Below are 20,864 nucleotides of genomic sequence, written 5' to 3'. Positions count from 1 at the left end.
GCCCCCCCCCCCCTTCCTGTAGAAAGGAAAGACTCTATTGAACTTCAGTCTACACTGTGCTATGCTTTACAGGAAGCCCAACCCATTTTGAAATTAATATGAACTGTACGAGGAGACCACAAGGTGGGAAACTCTTGAAGTGAGTACAAGACTATTCATAAAATGAGTGAGAAAAGGAAATAAGTGATTATAAAACATCATTAGAAATGTCAGTTTAACAATGGCATTGTGTGAAGGGAGGTGTAAGCCACTGCAACACAAGCCTATTACAGCTGAATTTGCAAAGGACACCCATAACCTCAATCTCTTTTGTTCGGATGCTTACATTAGGAAGTTTCTTTCATAACATCAGTCCAAAGAATGGGGACTTACCCACCCAACTTCCATTTCACAACCGCTTCAACTCCACACAACAGATGAATGAAGCCAAAAAGTTTTCCCAGCCACTAGGAACAAGATGCTTAGCACTAGATTCAGCAATTACCAAAGTGCAACTGCTGTATAAAATTGGGAGGTCCAGAGAAAATGCAGATGGTGAGTCTCTCGTTCGAATATCTCTTATCTCCAGTCAGACCCCATTGAGACAAAGATATTTCCAAATATTTTTTTAAAGTTTTCTGAGATTCAGCTTTCTGCAGCATTTTGGTTCACGAAATGGAACTGTCTTCCCCTTACAGCACCACCATCAGCAAGAAATTATAGTGGGTGAATGGAAAACCAAAGGTGTCCACCTTGCTGAGACCAGCACTCGTATCAGGGTGGGGGAAAACACTCTGATATGGCAGCAGGGATAAGGTGTAGAAGTATTATATGAGTAGGTATTTTGGAAAGTAAAAGATTAATCGGTGGGATGAAGCTAATGGCAGAGTATTTTTCAAAAAGGTTTGCTTTTGATAGGTATCAGTGCCAAAAGAGATAAGTTTATCAGTGGTGCTATATGTAACACATCCCTGAGATCTCAACGGACTGGATGATGTAGGAGAGATTCCTGTAGTCCCTTGTTCCTTGTATGATCACACATCCTGCTTTACTCAAAGAACATAATATTTTTGAGGGTACTTTACTGCCCAGACACCTCAGGCATTTAACACTCTCTCTCTCTTTGTATTTTAATTCTTGCTTTAGCTTCTTATAACCTGTTCAGAATCCAGTGATTTTTCAAGCACAGATTCAAACTCTGCCGTAAACTCAGAGCAGGAGACGGTGCACAGCATACCTTCAATCCCCCAATTTTCTCCTCCTCCTTTCTTCCACCCATGTATTTCCAAGTTAGCCGATGCTTTAATTTATTTTTATTACTCTTATCTCTTTTAGTGGAGAGAAACATTAACTGTGGGGGTGTGAACCAGACTCGCTCAGATGGAGTGTGGGAGCCTTTGCACTCCCTCATTTTGTGCTTCGGTGCATTTCTTGCTGACAAGTGCCAGCAAAGCTAAGGCAGATTCTCTGAAACCTGGTCTCAGCCCTCTGCTACATCCTCAACAGATATTACAGCGTTGGCTGCCAAAGGAACTTAGCTCCAACATAGTTCAGGCCAGGCCAGTTAGCTATTTAAAGAGGTGGGTTTATTTATATCCTTTTTACCCTCCTTCCCTCCCCTCCAAACTCCCACCCCCTATTTTTTGTTTTTTTGTTTGTTGGTTTGTTTTTTTGTGTTTTTTATTTTTGTGTGTTTTTGTTTGTTTGTTGTTTTTTTTTTTAAGACGGGAAATTACCAGTAGCCCTGAGCATGTAAAATTTGACAGTGGTTTACCAGATAATTTGTATTGGTCCCTTTGTCTTTGCTAGTACTTTTATTCTTCAATAAATTCCTTCAACCATTAAACAACATTACTCCCACAACAACTTTGGCAGAGATCAAAAGAATGTGGCAGGTTTGTTCCAAGTTTCTACTGCTACCCTCCAGGTATCGAAGAGCTAGACGGAGAAAAAAGACGTTTTTCTTTCCTTTGCTCTCTTCTGAAGGGTTTTGTCCTGGATTTCCATACAGTCAATGAAAATGTTTTAAAAAGTAATTAAGTTTGATTTTGTGAGGTGGGGGGACTGGGGGGATTCGTTTCGATCCAATGCTTAAGTCATTATGTTTTTACTGAAATAATGATGACATCCATTGATAGCACTGACTCACCTCCTTAAAAAGAACCTGTACTGCTAGGAAAACCAGAATAATTATGAATTAAACTACTGTCTACTCTCAGTAGATCTCTGGTGATGCAAGGGGTAAAGAGATATTTATATATATATATATATATAAAAATATATATATAAACACCCCCTCTCTATCTATATATACAGGCATGCAATACCCATTCCAGTGACCTGGAGAGAGAAGCTGGGCTCCTCACAACTTTGTGTATGAGGTGAACAGTGCTGCACACCTCACCTCAACAGCACAGTGTCTTTTCAAGGAATCTTCGAAACAGGTGGTTGGTTTGGGTTCTGCTTGCTACAACTGGAGTCTCAGAGATCTAATCTCATCTGCAGTCTCGTCAGCTGTTGAAACCTGCTACAACCACTAGAATAGACCTTAAAATCTTATCCTTGCAAGGACTGCATGTGCATTAGGTTATACTGGGAGCTACCTAAGTTTATTAAAGAAAATCTAGCAGAAAAATAAAAGAGCATCACAGAAATTATTTCACCCCCAACACTGAATTCAACCTTTGGAAAGAGGCAAACTCTCAGGAGACTTCAGGGGAAAGGAGGACATTCAGATGAGGCCGAAGGAGCCCACAGGGGAAGCTGCCTATTTCATTTCTGGAACGTGGACCATGTGTGTCTATTTTTAGTTTTGCACCAAGTTCCTCTGCCTCCTGCCAGAAGTCCTGAGCCCTGTGCAATGAGAGCAGTGGCCCAGCCATCCCCTAATAGCTATTACTTCTTAATAAAGAGCAGCACTTAGGCAACGGATGAGGTTACTGTCGGAGGGGTCATGATTAATAATGATTAATCTGATCCTTGCCAGCATGAGCTGGATCCACCATTCACTAAATAATTACTCTGCAGCATGGATACCATTTCCAGAGGAGGCATACATTTGTCATATTAAAACCAAAAACAAACACATGGAAGTACAGGAGGATCTGACTTCTCAGCAAAACTTGAGCTCACATGAGCCACCATAAAAGTTAAGCAAAGAGAAAAAAGAAAAAAAAATAAAGGGTAAGAGCAATTAAACATTGATGAGTTGCCTACGTTTTGGGAGAAGCAACGGAAAACAAATAGAACTAAACCCTGAGAAGTCAGAGCTGCATGTGCAGAGATGTGGAGTGCTCTGCTACTTCTGGTTCTCAACTTTATGCATACCTCTAATATGCACATTATTTGTCCACCCACACACTTTTCCCTGGTTTTTAATGACATTTTGCTTTCCTCAGAAAGTACGCAAATGAAATCACTCCCCAGGAACCATCTTTCTTGCTTTATGTTAATATACTACTTAGCACAAGGAAATCCAATTCCAGGATTGACATTCTTATGCAACAACGCTCCTCAAATAATAAGAAACAGTATAATAATTTATGGGGAGGCATAAATTACTGGGAAACTAATAACCACTCTGAAGAACATGTATGAACCTTACAATTACAGTAGGATGTTTGTGGTGCAGAGACTTGGTTCTGGGTTTTGGAGCACAGATGAATTTCACTCCCACAAAGCACACAAACAACTGGCAATGCTGCCACTGGGCAGTCAAGGACACGGGGGTTTTGGTGCCAAGAGGTGGCCTTATTTGGGGATTCCTCTCAGTCATCCTGATTCACCGACCCCAAGCTTTATCAAGACCATCCGTGAAGGATGGACTCTAATTATTCAGGGCACTCAGCTGCCAAACTCACCCTTTGAGGTTTTTATGGGATTTATATTGCAATGCTTAGCAATAGGTGGAAGACCTCATCTTGATTAGGACTGGGAGGCCCCACAGCATAGACCACCAGTCCCTCTCCTGCAAATCCAACATGAAGGTTGGGTTCCTTGTGACTGTTGTGAAATCCCATCCCCATGGGAGCTCGTTTTTACTTCTGCCCCTGACAGTGATGGAGACAGGATTTATGTACTGGTGACTTGCACCATGGAAAATACCATGCAGATAAGTGCCTTTGGATGCCAGACCCAGGGAAGCAGATCTCAGGTCAAGGAGATTAAGGTGCCTTCTCTTCTACAGGCATACTGGAGAAATCCCAGTAAATTAAATCCTCAGCAATGGGGTCCTGACTTGGTTCATCAGGGAATTTTCACTGGTGGGGCAGTGTGTCTACAACTTTATGCAAGTTTCCAAATTCACTTGAAAGAATTAAAAAAAAAAAAAATTTTCAAAGTATCACATTTCACAAAAATTCAGCCAAAAACTAGCTGGTTAGTCCCAAACCTCTAAATAGTTAATGGTACAAAAAGCCACATATCTATTTCTGCATACATTCATGAAAATTAAAAATAAGTTGCATTTTCACACAACTTTAAAGAGGCATCACAGGAAAACAAGTCCCCCCCAAAAAAAAAAAAAAAAAAAAAAAAGGAAAGAAAAAGCCTCCAACAATAATGAAGGTAAATCTTTAAAATTTGAGACAAGGCAAGGGAGGAGGGGGTAAAGTTCTGCAAACAAAACTAAATCCAGTGCAGTGTTTTTCCCCTTCATAAAGCGAAACAAGCTGTTTCTAAAATAATGCTTCCTTGGTTTTCTGGCAATTAGTGTCCTGAAGGATTAGCCTACAATCGTCAGCAAGTGTTTGCCTTTCCCAGCCGATGTCACCATAGAAGTCTGTGTTTATCTACAAGGCCCAGGGGATAATTTATAAGCTGAGCTGAAGTCCTGCATTCACAGACAAAAGTTCCACACTGCCACCCACCCTCCTGTACTAGTTTCCTCCCCATCCACCTCCTGTCCCCTGAAATACTGACAGGACCCTGGCCAGGGGCATGATGAATGCACTTTACAGCCTCTGGAGCAAGCACTTGCCCAATAGTTTATGCTGTTACAGCACAAAAGAGTTACTGAGATAGTCAACACACCACTATGAAAAATACATGAAAAATCAGATTTCAGAAAGTAACCAGATGCAAATAAGAAGTCATCACTGTCCCAGAAAACATAAAAGAGAACGGGATCTTCTTCCCCTCCAAAAACTACTGTCTACTCTATAATTAAAGCATTGTCGTCAATGAGTTTTAGGTCCAACACTCAGGGTTTGTTAGAGATAGTGTTTTGTAAAACTCTTCTGCAATCAAGATGTTCCCATTTCATTTTTTAATCTCTACTACAAGTGGTCTGACACTGCTCTAGTCTTGTTGTAAATCAAGAGTGATTCAATCAGAGTACATCAAAATACAAAAGACTAAAATCTGTAAAAGTGTTTCATTTCTAATTTAATTTTCTCCTGACGTGTTAAAACCTCAACATGAGAAAATTAAACTTGTATTTGAGAGAATGGGAAGCTATTCTTTGAAGAAAAGTAATATGAATCCTTGTCTTGATGGTGAACTGATAGTATAGCTCATGACAATGAATTTGTTATTTTGAAAATACTAATTAAAGAAAAAAAAATCAATGAAAGACTCAATCCTACAACACATTTATAAACATGACCAATGTTCCTCACAACAGAACCCACCACACGATAGATAGATCTGTTCTCAGATCTTCTCAGACATTAACAAAACAAAACTCAGAGATAGTGTTATTAATTAGGGCTGATGAACATGCATGTTGGAAATGAAAATATTTTTCCTCCTGAGGATTCATCTCTTTTCCTGTCAGTAAAATATTGGGAGTTCCTTGTGTTTTGCTGTTTTGTGGACACTGTCTGAATCTGCTTCAGGTCTACACTTGGTTGCAGGCTGATCACAAGCTACATTACAGAGCAAACTGATTGAGTATTTGAGATGAACTGCTTCACTCTACCACATTTAATACTGGATGACCCATAATTTATAAAATGTTTCTGCTCAAATCAAATTCATCTTTGGAAAGAATGATCTCTGGATTCAAACTTCTCTTTAGTTACAAAGCCAGAAGGCCATAATAACTGAAAATTTTGATAGGGACAAACTTGGCTGGTCTAAATAAATGCAAAATGGTAGGAGGTAGGAAGAGACCACCAGCTGGCTGTCGTTCAGAGCGCAATCCACCTCTCTTGCCATTACCAAACCCTACAAGTGGTCCCACTGATGTCAGTTTGACCAGATTTAGAATAAGGGGCCATTCATTCCACGTAATGACTATTTAAACCTGGCCGTCAGGTTGTGGACAAGTTTTTACATGTCTGTCATGAGGAACCTCAACAAAGAATGTTCTTGTGCTCGTGTCCCTTCAGAACAAAAGCCTGCCACGAATGTCACGTTTCTCTACTATCCATCCATCCAGGCAGCTACAGTATGAGACCAAAGGTTGCATGCATTTAGCCATCAAGGAAGTGCAATATTCTTTAAGAAAGGCATTGCCTGGAGTGGATTTTTATAAAGAAACAGAATTCATTAATAAACAAACCAGATGGGAATAAGTCAGGCTAGGGCATTAACAGCTCCTAGCGCAATGAACCTTGATCTTGCTTGGGTTTTTTTCCTAGAAATAACAAATACAAAAACATTAATGTTGTATCACTGTCAGTCATATCAAGGATTGTTTGTGTCCAGGAACCCAGATATACAAAAGCACAGTTCAAATCAACCAGATGTTAACACATTATTTTATTCCCACCAGTTAAGGTATGTATTGACTGACCTGATCTGAGTCTTTCACTTGAGCATTTTTCCCTTTTCTGCAACCACAAGTCATGAGCAGTTTTGCATCTCCAATGACTTTTCCCTATAAAAGATAAGACAAGACAAACATCAGCACAATCTAAACCACTGAAGTCCAAGAGGCTTGTATTTATGACCAGAAGCAGGGGAAGCAAAGGCATTAGGGGAGCCTGTGGGTTCATCCTGCATTGCTGTGATTTGCCCTTCCACAGAGCGGTAGCTCCCAAGCTGCCAAGGAGAATTCCCCAAGGGCCAATATCACAGCATCAGGGATGTCACATAGACAGAAGGAAAGCGAGGTGTACAGAAAACCAGCGGGCAAACCAACCTGAAAAGGAACAGATTATTTTAACCCAATGTTTTCACAGACATAGATGAACAGGATCATGCTCAGAGTACAGTTATCAAACAGGACTGACTTGCAGCAAAGTTCATACACCAGTATTTCTGTTCACCCTTACCAAGTTAGTACTTACGTGCTTCTAGTTTATTTGGTGAAATGAAGTTTACAGGTGACTTGCCCTCATTAGGACAACTGGTCCATATAACCACAGGCACGTCCTTGTTAGGAATTCAACAGCCCACCCTCACCCCACACTGCTCGTGCAGACAGTGCGACGTCAATAACATGCTGGACCAACAGAGATTTACAAAGGAACAGGGTCACCTCATCATCCTCTTGCCTATAACCAACAGTCTGGGAAATGAGCTGAGCTCAAACACCTTCTTTTCGTTGACAACCCATCAGACTGAATAAGCGTGATCTGATCAGCAAGGTCCCTCAGATTACCATAGTTATTTTCTGAGGATTATTTGAGCCACTTTAGCTCTTCATCAAAGTGTTCTGGGAGCTTATCAGACTAGACATCTTGATAAATCACCGTGGCAGAAAGGTGCTGGGATTCCAGGTTTGGTCTAAATGCTTCTTGAGCTCAGCAGTAACACAGCCAGTTGAGTCCCCACAAACCCATTTCAACTACTTTATTTCACATAGACATACTCACAAAGACATTGCCTTTTTTTCAGACTTTTGCTGGGCACAGCTGAAAAATAAACATTCTCAGCATCTGCTGGACAACAAAGAGAGAATCTGCTCGTTTGTAGCCATGAAGAGTCACGAGATTTCAGCTGGATGAATTTATATGGAAAAGGAGACCTCAACATTAAAGCAGTTAATGAGTTTAGCCAAGTGGAAGTGCTCTGCCCTAAATGATGAGGAAGGGAAAGTGCACGATTAAAAGGAATTGCAGCCATTGCTCAATGTCAGGGCACAGCAGAGAGATGACCCTCGGTGGCAGGAATTACAAAGAGGCAGATAAACTTCTGGTCACCTCAGGAGAGCCTGCAACCTGCCAGGTGTGGTGAGATCTCTTACTTGGTGACCCTAGCATCTCACAAGTCCCAGCAAGGTCAGATAATGTGCAAAAATTATCTTTTCTCCTCTTTCCAAAAGAGATGCTGGGGGGAAAAGAAAAAAAAAAAAAGATAGTGAAAAGGTTGTACCTACAGCTGATCCTAACCAAAATGCCCAGTGTTTGCAACCTGTCAAACTTCGAGGTTTTCACGGGGACTACTTCCAACGGGCATCCTCTGCCTGTGACTCCCATCTATCAAAGCTGTTTTACTCTTACCCCATTACTACAGTTCTTCAAAAATTAGTCTGCAATCTCCTAAACTTGAAAACCATTCCCCAGAAAGGAGTCATTAAAACCTTAAAGCAATTGTATTAAATTATCATGAGACAGGAAAGTGAGGCACAGGCAGACACTTGTCCATCTAACCAAAGGAGACTTTCTAGACACTCAACAGTATATGAAACAAGTTAGAGATACAAAAGACCTTAAGGCAAACCCAAACATTTCCTAAAAGGCAGCTGATGGACAGACAGGATACCTTAGGGTGCCTACAGCAGCAACATACACCTGTGTTTAGGAAACTGGATCCATACATGACTTGCTGATGGTCAACTTCTCCCAGTATCCACTGCAAAATCATTATGTTGGAAAAAATACCCAGCCCTTTTTACACCAGAAACTAAGGAAAACTTCCTATATTTAGACCTTTCTCTGGCTTCCAGGACATACTGTCATGCAACCTGAGCTCATGGCAAACCACGGTCATGTTCTCCTGTCTTTCTGGAAGTATCACCAGCTTTATTTAACAGAGAGAAATTGCAAGAAGTTGCCCATAACCACCTGTAAAATCAAGAGCAGGGGCAGAATATGAACCCTAAACATGAAAGGTTTTTCGTTTTCCCTGAGAGTACAAGAATGCAGGGGCTCTTCCATTTGCTGAAAAAGCAGATGAAAGCAATGCACTGGATGAATAATCCCATCTCCTTTTCCACCTGCAGATGCAGCTCTCCTAATGCGCATCGCCTGAATTAGCTACTACCTCCACCTCTTTTTAGGAAAGCTTATTACGAGCAGATGCTTAATTTGGGGATAGGTGTCTAACATTAGGCAGCTAAATTGAAAGGCAAAAAAAAAAAAAAAGCATATGGACAACATTTGCAGCCAGTCGCAACTCTGTTCAGGAGCAGATGGAGGCCTTGTCATTCAGGGGTTTCCTCGCATACACCAAGCAGTTCAGTGGGGATAAGGAAAGGGGCTTCTGTTTGGATGCTTCTGTCTGGAACCAGATTAGAAGAAAGCACGCTTTTCCACAGCACACGCCTTGTGTTACATTAAACATGCATATGCAACTTCAGCTTTTATTCAGTGATCTGAAACAGAGCCCTCCAGAGTGCTAAGGGTCAGTGGGTTTTTGTTTGTTTATCTGTATGTTATTTTACAGTTTCTAGTGCCCAAGGAGTTTGTTAAGAAATTAAAACACCTCGCTGGGGCTATCTTGCTCTGGTTGTTGCCTCCTAATATATCCTTCCCTCCTTTGTCCAAGCAGCATCTGATGCTTACAGGGGAGGGGGTGAACACTGGAAAGAGAGGAGCCTCATCTCACTGGGTACTAGAGACATTTGGTCTTAATTTATGAAGCATTGTTTCCATGTTTCGTGGCCTTTTAGTAACAGGATGGTGGAGGAGCACGGTGATCTCGAAAGCTCACAGATACACTGCTACTCGGTGATCCTGTGCTGCCCGCTCCTGATGCAACGCTCTGGTTTAGAAGCAGGTAGGTGTAAGGATTTCCAATGGAGAAGCTCATTTTGCCTTCTGCTGGCTCCCATCCATCATCAGACATCCTCCTTCCCAAGGCAAAAAGCAAGACGGCTCCTCGGTGAGCACTAAGACAAAGCACGTATGTCCCATTGTCCCATCTCTTAGAGGGAGTCTCGCTGCACTCACCCTCCTCCTTGCACCACGGGCTCCAGCAGTTGACCAAAGTTTGCAGGAAAGGAAGTAAAATAATAATAGTAACAGGCTTAACTATCTCAGCTGCATGAGTGACAGGAGCTGATCAGTTGCCAGTTTTAACAGGCTGTGGTCGAGAAACACCAAACCGTGTCACCCAGAAGTCAAATGAGGGCCAGTCACAATTCACTTCACGCTGGCGGCTCTCAGGGGAGGCGCAGAGGGATACACAAATCGCTGCCGTCGGGACAGCCCTGGAGGCTGCAGCGAGCCCCGGCACTGCTGCGTTGTCCAGAGCGGTCCCGCACGGAGCTGCCAGCCCCGTTTAAAGGAGTCAGACATGACGCACATGGCACCAGTGGGCCTCCATGGAGCTGCCAGGCTCTGTGCTCCAGAGGAGCTGGCTGGGATTAACCGGGGCATCCCGACTTCCTCCTGCTCTCCCAAGTCTGTGGCCGGAAAGATCAGCTCAAGTGGTGGGTTCAGCTTAGCAACACCATGCCATGCACCTTGCGGCTGCTGTCAGGTCCAGCTGGTCTCTGACCTGCTCAGTTCCCATCAGTCTTCCTTGGTTTTGAGCAACGGCCATAGAAAATACTGGCAGTAGCCTCACCCCTACAGAGCTGGCACAACCCACCCCCATTTGGCCCCTGGAAAGTCTCACTGGCCTGGCTTTCAGCTGTTTGTGCTCTCTCCATCTCTCCTGCCTTGCAATACCCTCAGAATTTCCCCCACTGACAGATGAAAATGTGAGGCGCATAAAGCATAACTGAGCCTTGGCCCATAGCAACCTGGGGAAGAGCACACCTTCCAGCATGGCCCTGCTAATGCTTTTATCGGCGTTTCAGATGCTGAATCAGCCTGGCTCTTCATGGAGAAGTACTTTCCTGAAAGAGCTTTGTGAAGCTGAGCTGAGCAGCGCTTCACAGCCTCTTCCCTTTTCTTCCTCCCCTGTCTTACGCCACCAAAATAGCTCTCCAGCATGATACCCACATAATCACACTGATCGAGCCTGCTCAGGAATGAAAAGTGTGTGGGGAGGCAAAGATGTCCTTCTCTGACTCCTCCATCCATCAAAATATCCCAAGATTTCCAGGATGGGAGACCACACTTGCAGCCACCTCCCCTGAGATCTTGCACCAGGCAGTCTGTGCAATTCAGTCTGCTCTCCTGCCACTGAGCTTAATGGTTATTTTTAAATAAAATCATTACTTTTTTTTCACTATGGGCTACTTAGTAACAAGCCAAGAGGAATATGGTGTTTTCATTATTTTTTATTGTAGGGCCACAGTTCAGTTTTTCACCAAGAAGAAAACAGGCATATAGCACTGCAACAGTGAACCCTAAAAAATCCCCACGGGTGCATAAACGACGTTGGGAAGAGCAACATATTCAGTGTTTATGTTTTTTTATACTGTTCTGTCAGGATAATCCATGCGTCTTGGAAGAACTGGTGCCCAAGTGCCTACAGTGGTAGAGTGGGAGAGGAGAAGGGGGGAAATGAAGGGAAACAAGAACTGAATCCAAGGTGGAGGCAAGCAGCAGTACAACAGACAGCTGGTGTTTGGGTGGTGGTAAATCACCCTGAAATGAGCCTCTTCCCTCAGCTCAATGAGGCCTAAACAACAAAGGAAGGCACAGCTTGCAGCCGGACAGCCTGCTAGCCAACCACAGACACACATGACAGCTTCATTCAGGAGCCTGGAGTCAATACAAAAGCTTCGAAATCAATCCGACATCCTGCGACCTCAAACAATGCACCAAATCTTCTCAGAATTGGAGCCCCAAATGAGGGGGAGCAGCATTCAAGGGAGATCAAACCGCAGGGCTGGCATTGAAAGGGACTAAAAAGGAGAAGAATGTTCCCAGTTTATTAATGGCGAGGTCTGGCCGGCTGCATCCCAGCCGCCATAGGTTACGTTCATTAAAGGGCAGCGCTTTGCACGTATTATGCAGAGCGCCCGGAGAGTATGTGTGTGTGCATGTGTGCGCAAGCGTGCCCCTCACTTGCTAGAGATCAGGATGTGCCTTTCTGCTTAGCACTGTTGTCTCCATCAGAAATTCCTCCTGTGTGAACTGCAAACGGGGTTTTTTCCCACTTGAGCGACTGTATGGGCACAGACGCGCGCACGCCCTCACACATACGCACGCTCTCTCTCATCCCTGAGCCTGAAAAGCATAAAGGAACTCAGACAGGCTCTTTCCAAGGAAAGAAAAAAAAAAAAAAAAGCCCAACATTTCAAATCCCCTTCCCTCCTGGCTATACTTTCAGCTCACACACACACACACACAATATCTACTACAAAAGCCTGAAGTATTATACGATTGCCACTGCTGCTGATGAAGTTGATTGCTTCATAAACCCTTGCCCGCTCCTACATGCCATAAAGGACCAGGTCCCACAGCACAACAATCCCACAAAGAAGAGAAAAAGAAAAAGAAGTGCTTCAGTCCCCGGAGTTGCCCCCTCCGGGTAGGATTGCCCCCTCTGGGGTAGTTTCACCTGCAGCATCTGTCTTGTAGCACCACACACAAATGGCACCCTTCCCCCTATAGCAACAAAAAGGCCAAACAAATCCTTTTTATCAGCTTGCCTTTGAAGGCAGGTGGAGAAGTAGAATATAGACAGACACACACACAAAAAGATAAATACCATTTGCAAACGTACTGTTTGGATTTGCCTGTCCTGATTATCTTCTTTTCAGCTGCCACATGTTTGAAAGAGTCAGACCTTGCAAGTTTTATCCTCAGCTGCACAGCCCAAGACAGAGCACTCGCTAGAGGAGGTCAGACTTGAAAAACGCTTTTTTTTTTTTTTTTTTTTTTTTTTTGTGTGTGCAGAAATGGGAGTAGATGAAGAGAAAGGGCTGAATTTTTCAAAGCCGTCTATGGATTTTGATGTACATTTCCCAAGTGTTTTCACTGAAGATGGGTCAAAGTCCAATCGCCTTTGCTTTTAAAGTGTCACACTGCTCTTACGTTCAGAAAAGATATGGTTGTGGGAGCTGGTAACCTGTCTCAAATTTGGAGAAATTTACATGCATAGAAGCTGGAAACAAAAAAATCTTCCTCAGGATGCATCAATTCCGACACATTTTACTTTCAAAAGTTGAGGAAATTAGCATTAACGTTCCACAAAAAAAACCCTTGTGCTTTACTCACCCTTCACGTCTACACTACTCTTGACATAGCTCTGGAGTCCTTAGAAACCATGAGCATGACCCCTATCTCCTCCTCTGAGAAGAGAGCTCTATTTTTATGTTGTGACAATGTTATACAGATGCTAGAGGGCAACTGGACAAAGACAGGTATCGTAGATTCAACAAGCTTTTTCTGCATGACAAGGTAGGATGGAAGATCAACTCTACATGCAAGACAAGATGAGGGGATATTTCAAACCCTAGGCAAGAAGACTGGAGAAGTCCCCGCCTCGTTTATCAACAGTAAGACAAGAAGCCTCTCAATTAGCATTCATAGAAAGAGTAAAACTGCAGCCAGGCTGGGCAAGTGCCCAAAGATGTGGTAGATGAGTGGTAGGAAATGATGGAGGGCTGCAACAATTCCTAGCACTGCAGATAAAACAGGGTCTGCAGGGATCAGATGGAAAGATTCAAGGGCAAGTTTGTTGGGAGAATAATAAGGTTGAAATCTTTCATTTTAAAATACATTTTTCTTTGCACTGAAATAGCACTTTTTGTTTCAGGTATCTAGTGAGTCCAAATGTACATTTTCGAAACTCGGGAAAACTGAGCTCTTATTTAGATGAGCTGCTGCTTTTTTTTTTTTTTTTCATTATTTTTTGCGTGCTTCTCTGCTTTAAACTCTGCTATTTGAATAATTTAACAATCTATCTTAAATATTTCACCAATAAATCACAGGCTTGTGTTTCTATTTCATGTTAAAACTAATCAGTGGAGGAACGCCTCAGCTGGAAGTTAAAATTCTGCTCCACCAAGCCAGCGATGCATAATCATTTCTCCGCAGACTCTCTGGTGAATAAAAACTTCTCAGCAGAATTAATGTTGTATAAAAAGTTCTTTGTGCAGGCGTAGAGTGCAACTGTGGTTCAGGATCATCTACATCCTGCCAACAGGGTTTGAGATTTCCAGAGCTAATTGGTTTGTAGAGTTTTCCTACCCTGCCAAGCACAAGCATGGAGCTCGCAGCTGAATCTCATCCACGGGCACGTCAAGCCAGAGTCCCACTTTGCCGGTCAGGATGATGATGATAGTATTCACAGAGCTCCAAATGGTCCACATGGGGGATGACTGTATTGGGATTCCATGCTTATTCCCATCAAAGAGGAGCAAATAGAAAAAAATCCAGATGTTGCTGGTCAAAATGAGAGATTTTTAAAAATGCCTCTTGGGTAAAGGAATTGAGACCCTATACCAAGGAACCCCAAACTTCATCGAGCATCAACAGGAATAAATTTTCTGAAGTTTCTAAACTGTACAGGCATTTTTAACTACATTTTAATGAAGTTCTGATGCAATATCTGTCTCCCAAAGTCCAAGCTGATCCAAATGAAGCCAGGAAGCCTCACAGATTTATATAGTTTAGTGCAACTAAGTCTAATTTTGTTCCTAAATCATTGAGACACATTCAAGGCAAGACCTACTTTGGCCTCAGTCAGCAAAATCCAAAATGCGTGAACGATGTGAATAGATAGCAAGAAGCTGACAGCTAGCATGTTGAATCCAAAAAGCAAAACAGAAGAGAGAAAAATTAATGCCGAAAAGGAAGGGAAGAAGAAAGGAGAATAGCTGTAAACTACATTATTATTAAGCTGCCTTTCATTTTGGTTTGTGTCAACTTTTTACTTAGTTTTGTCATAAAAGTTAAAAAGTCGTGCTTTTTGTGTCAAAGAAGTATGCTGGATGATGTCACGTTGATACTCATAGTAAAGGATTAGCAAAACATACACAATCATATGCACAAATAAAAATAATCTTGGGCAACATGAATCCTTTTCCGCAGCTGGGCATATGTCTCTGCATCCCAGCTCCTAAGACTGGCTGGAGCTTGCCTGGGGAGCGGGGGCTGAGGTGGAAATAAGAGACACCTCCTCCTTCTCCTCCTTATTTGAGGACAGACATCTCCATCTTTCCTTCCCGTCTGCAACCGACAAGACTTCCTGAACAAACTGACATGGAAACAGCTAATTTACTGCTTCATGTCAGGAATGTGGCCAGAGCTTCAGTCCCCTGCACCCCAGACTCCCTCGGCTGGGCTGCTTCATCCCAAAAAGGGTCTCCCCTTCCTCCTGCCCCTCCCCTCCAACACACACTCCTCCTCCTCTTCTGCTTTGTAACTCATCTCCCTGAAAGCTACTTCCCAACAGGAGTCGAAATTAAACAGGCTGCCCATATGCCATGGCTCACTTGTTGTCTGTTCCCCTCACTGCCATCTGGCCTATTTGCTCAGCCAAAGGAAAAAAAAATTAGGGGGGGAAAAAAAAAAAAAAAAGAAAAAGGGATGGGGGGAGAAGAAGAAGAAGAAAGATAAAGCCAGACACAATGAGGACAAGAAGGGAGGTGATGATGCTGTCTCTTGCATCTGCTCCTTGGCCAGGCTCCCAGATAGATCAGTAATGGAGAGCAGCAGAACCAGTGACAATTAACCCAAACACAGTTCTGTTTATTTAACCTGTTCAGAGAGATCAGCTCATGTGCTGCTCCCCTGGCAAGGAGGCACCACACTCCAGCAAGGATCTTCCCACCGAGAAACCTCCAGCCAGAGAAGGCAAAGGGAGATCCTCATCTCCTGAACTGGGCTGGAGAAAAACTCCCAGATTCTTCAGAGCATGGCTGGGCTGCTGGGCTGAGGTTTTCCTTAACTTTCAAAATTGTCTTACTTGTTTATACAGCAGCACAGGCAGAAGCAAGGAGATGTGACTAGGGGCAGGGTGAGTGGCAGGTCTGCCCTGTTTCTAATCTATCTGCCTAATTTCTAAAGCTCCTGGCCCTGTGAAACCAGAGGGGGAAAAAAAAAATCTAGAAGAGAAAAATCAAAATAATCCCAAAACACCTTGTTATTTCCATGCTGTTTCTCTAAACACAGAAAAGTTTTCAGCCCTGCAAGGTGCTGAGCACAGAGATTTATTTTTTTTTAAAAAAGGAAGGATAAAGAGGGTAACTCAAGAAACTGTATGGCTCACCATCACTAAACATTTGTGCCAGGGTGGGGAGAAAGTCTATGAAAACTTCAAGATAAAAAAAAAAAAATAGATTACCTTGAAAAATAGTTTTCTAAAAAGGACACAGATCAGAATGAAAAGGGGGTAAGTAAACTCCTTTTTTTTCAACACCTTTTACTGCTTTTTCTTTCTTTCTTTTTTTAATTTGCAATGAGACATTGCATACACATCCAAAAGCTGGTGCATGTGCTGATAAGGAATTTAATTGCGTTCCAGTTATCTTACCTAGTTTTGCATGTATTTACCTCCAAGAAATGGGAGCAGAATTCAGCTCGTGTTTGTCTGCAGAGAGTGAACTGCAGGTAGCACAGATGTGCGTGTCCAAAAACATGTGCCTTGGGCAGGGATAGGCATCAAAAGCCATACGGTTGGTTCATCTCAAGGCAGACACCGCTGAGCCATGAGATGACGATAATTACCATTACATCTCCATGAGATCATGGTGGGGAAGCCCCTTGCAGGGAGAAAAGGCAGGGGAGGAAGAGCAGACCTCCTCTTTTCGAGGCAGCAGGGGTTGTGTGCGGGCACAGAGAAACCCCAGATGCTACCCAGAAGGAAAGGTGTTACTGCAGAGACCATTGAGGGAAGAGCCCTTCCATTAGCCATGTGCCTACACCTGAGTCCTTCACGGACACAGAGAAGAAGAGATGATCCTGCCCGAGGACAGTACCTTCTCATCCACACTTATGTTTTCCCATTGCAGCCTGACTGCAACAAAGCAAAACCGAGCAGTCTGAATATATTCACACGTGACCACTCCTCTGCTCGTAACCACTGAGCAAAATTGAGTGTTGCCTGTCTTAGGCTTCCTATTTTTCTATAACTGCATCTGTACACGTAGGTAGGTCACATGCAGAGCATGGTAAAAGGTGCCTCAAAGCAAAGGCTGTGTTGATTTTTCCAGCAGGTGGGCTTGTGGTCCCCAGTAATAGAGAAGGACTCTTTCTCCACCCAAGCAGCCCACTTGCAGCCTTCGGAAAGGAAGAAATGCTTTGTGAATGCAAAATAACTTTGTGACAGTGAAAACAGAAACCAGAAGTTTGCCTAAAACCAAAACACAGAAGCATTTCCGACTTTACTGCTGCTGCAGTCACTCCACAGCGGGGCCTCCAACTTTGGGAACCATTAAAAGCAGCAACAACACCCAGAGGGAAGTCCTCTGCGAGGAGATGAATTCCACCACAGGTTTCAGCTGACGTCACCAGCCCGCTGACATCTCGTCCTTGTGGTTTATGATCTTATCACCAAGCACCTCCGTGGAGTCATTCCCTCTATCTTACTGTAACCCATCCATTATCCTCTACCTAATTGCTTCCACAGCACCACTGCAACGGAGAGATTTCCTACAGCTGAATATCTGTATTCCCAAGAGTTACCACCTGCCAGGTCAAGTTCCTCAGTCTTTACATTTGATGTTACTACAATGGGAAGAGGTTCCAGTGAACAGAAAAGCACACGAAGCCAGCAATGAATCCGAGTCCTCCATTTGGATTTTCTTTTAAACAGAAGGGGACTTGCTCAAGATCATCTTACATCATTCTACGGAAATAGGATGTAAAGAAAGGGGAATGGTGTCAAGCGTAATCTGTCCAATACACCATTAAATCAGAATTCCTCAGTCAGGGCTAATAATGAACTGCAATAAAGTCAATGGGAAGGGGGTGCGCTATGGAAAACTGGGAAGAGGTGGGGGTGGGAGGATGTTGGGTATTTTTTTGTGGATTTGTTTTGCGATGAGGGAGCTGGGAGACACCAGTGCTGAGCTAGTGGCATCCCAGCTGACTCCTGAACACTGCGCACCCTCTGGGGCCTCAGCTTCTCACAAAACCAACCAATTCATCCTGTGAAGAGAATGAGGATGCTCCACGTTTTGTAACTCGCAGTGAAAGCCCCAGGAGATCCCATGACATGTCCACACTCAGGGTGGCATCTCCAGCAGGTCAAGGTGCAGCAGGTACCATCTTTCACATCCTGGACTGAAGTTTTAAGAGACAAGTCACTCCAGAAACACATCGTTTCACATTTCCACTCTCTGCAGTGAGGTTCCAAAATACTTTGCATCTGCATGTTGTTCTAAGGGAAAGTGCTGTCCCCTTACAACTACACCATTGATGGGATGCTGAGAAATTTTGGGGTCCTTGACTTGCTTTCCCTCTGCAAGATTTTTGTGTTTGGAAAGTCCCTCTCTGTGATTCTTTCCCACCTCCCATGTTTAAGGGTAAGAAAACTTTTCATTATAGGACTTATGTAATGAGCCTGAGAAGCTTTTCAAACCAGCATTAGGATCATCTCTAATCTAGCATACCTGAGGTGTTCAACTATGACTCCTTGATTTTAGGCCAACAGAACCAAAAGCCTTCAAAAACTCTCCCATCCAAATATTGGACTAATCCAGGCATACTGGATCCATCAAGATCTGGATAATTCAATGTCCAGCAGGTACAAGGTCACTAGTAGTGAGACTCAAGGGATTGTGTTTGCCCATCTTGGCCTCTAAAAGGCCAAAGGACTTTTGTTACCCTGACAGAGGAGCTTGCTTAGTGCCATGTCATGCCTAAGCATGCCAGCAAGAGGGGGAACACACTCAGGGACTATTGCTGTGGCATGATGCCACTTGTTGGCCAAGGAAGCCCAACCACATCACTAGTATGATGAGTCAAAGATATGAGAGCATCCTGAAGACCTGAGCTCCTCCATCCTGAGAGTCCCACATCTCCTAGCCATGAAGTGGATGGATATTTATTTAAGGTTGCAATGTTTGTCTTAGCTGGTTGTTCTCATTAGGTTCACACCCTTTGAGGTGCTTCAAGGCCATCTGCCCTCCTCAACTCCCCACTCCAGCTGTCTCAGCACCGGGGTTGGAAATTCAAATAAACCCCAAGACTTTGAGTGATATTGGGCTGCAAATTCACTATTTAAGACTGAACCTAAGCCTACACCTTCATGCTGCTGCAAGAGCTGGACCTAAAATTACAGGAATCAGAGTGGTAATAGGCAAGTCAGTGGTGTGCATGAGGAGATAGCCAGCAGCTGACCTGGCAGACTAATTTATCAGAGATAAAACATGACTGGAAGTCCCTTAATTCCCAGCAGAGGTGGGGGGCAGCCCAGGCAGAGCAGCAGGGCCAGGACAGTGTGGTGGCAGCCGCAACTCCTGCTCACTGGAGCCAGCCTCCTCCCTGGCCTTCTTGGAGTTTCAAAGGCCTAAATCAAACCAGTGGGACGAGCTTAAACACTTACAGATCTTCAATTCAGACTCAGTTTAATAACGGTGTCAGTTTTTGTTTTGTTTTTTTTTTTTTGTTTTTTTTTTTAAAAAAAAAAAAAAAGTAGTAAAAAACCCCCGTATTTATTTTCATTTCAATTCCCTGAAGGCAATGTAGATTTTTTTCTGTGGATGTCTGAAGCCTAAAAAGCACTCAAATTTCTGCGCATTTTCATTCTTTGACAAAAATTTACATTTTTGGGAAAGGCAAGGACTTCATTTTTGTTCAAAGTCAGAGGGTGACCTTTCCAACCAAACGTACCAAACTTCACCAAACTTTTCCTTTTCTTCGACTTCTACCCATGTTACTTCACCACCTTTATAACATTTGATGTTCATTTTCACCTAAGCTCGTGCATCGTATTTGCCTGAGGTGTAACAAGTCATTGGGGGAAGGATGAAGTATATCCATAATTCCTAAAATATTCCAAACAAGTGAAGTGTCCTGTAGGAAAGTGGAATGAACTGAGCAGCAATGGGGCAAACAACTGAATTAATAATATCACGATACTGATAGCCCTTACTGTAAAATACCATCTCTCCTTTCAGCCCCAGATGCTAGGAACTGCGTTGCTTTGAACTGTTATCACCTCAATCATCCCACCCATTCATCTGAGAAGATAAATTCAAGGTCTGGGCTGCTGAGCCACATTACAAACACCCAAACAAGACATTTACCCAGACTTGTTTTCGGCCATTTCTTCACTGAAACTCTGTGTCATGGGGCTGGCAGGAGGCTCTTTTAAATTCTTTCAGAGAAATTGAGTCCCTGAGAACCAGAAAACACATGTCGGAGGCAAAAAAACCCCAACAAATTTTCTTTGTAAAAGCGGCAAATTTCTAAATTTCTGGTTAGAAGCTGGTTCTTCTCAACATAAAATCCCGAGCAACTGAGTAGATGACCCTAAAGAAACATTATGTTCTGGAGGATAAAGCACTAGCCTGGAAATCGTGAAATTTAGGCTTTTTTTGAGCAATGTCATGCATGAATAAACTGTGGCAACTCAGGTGAGACTCAGTTTCCCCTGAAAACTGATATCCAAAGCAGTCTGGCTCTCCCCACAAAACAAAAACAAAAACAAAAACAAAAACCTCTACTAAAAGAGGTCAATATTATGAGTAGTATTGTAGAAACTAAAACTTTTGAGGTGACCAGATTCATCAGTCCCCTGAGGGAAGCTCTTCTCTTTTAGTTACGTGAAAAAGTACAATTTCCCACTCCAGGATGAGCTCAACCTTCAGATCGTTACATCTGAAGACAACCTGGCAAAGCTCAGTTTCCATTTGCTCTTCGGCTTCTTAAAGTCTCCTTTTTTAGTTTCAGTTTATATTTCCTGTCTCACATTCCCCCCCC

General features: G+C 43.2%; 1 protein-coding gene across 4 annotated transcripts in view; it reads right to left on the bottom strand.

Moving 5' to 3' along the window:
* Positions 1-20,864, bottom strand: part of SETBP1 (SET binding protein 1) — a 237,654-nt gene that overhangs the window by 197,142 nt on the left and 19,648 nt on the right. For all 4 annotated transcript variants that reach the window (XM_026865481.1, XM_026865482.1, XM_026865483.1 and 1 more), the window contains exon 2: positions 6,719-6,802. In XM_026865481.1, coding sequence (XP_026721282.1) covers positions 6,719-6,802 — 84 coding nt within the window. The remainder of the gene's footprint in view (positions 1-6,718; positions 6,803-20,864) is intronic.

The sequence above is a fragment of the Athene cunicularia genome (genome assembly GCF_003259725.1).
Source record: "Athene cunicularia isolate RWA chromosome Z unlocalized genomic scaffold, athCun1 chrZ_part1, whole genome shotgun sequence".
Classification (NCBI taxonomy): Eukaryota; Metazoa; Chordata; class Aves; order Strigiformes; family Strigidae; genus Athene; species Athene cunicularia.
Note: the sequence above shows the minus strand (reverse complement) of the source record. Positions and strands in the feature narration are given on the sequence as shown.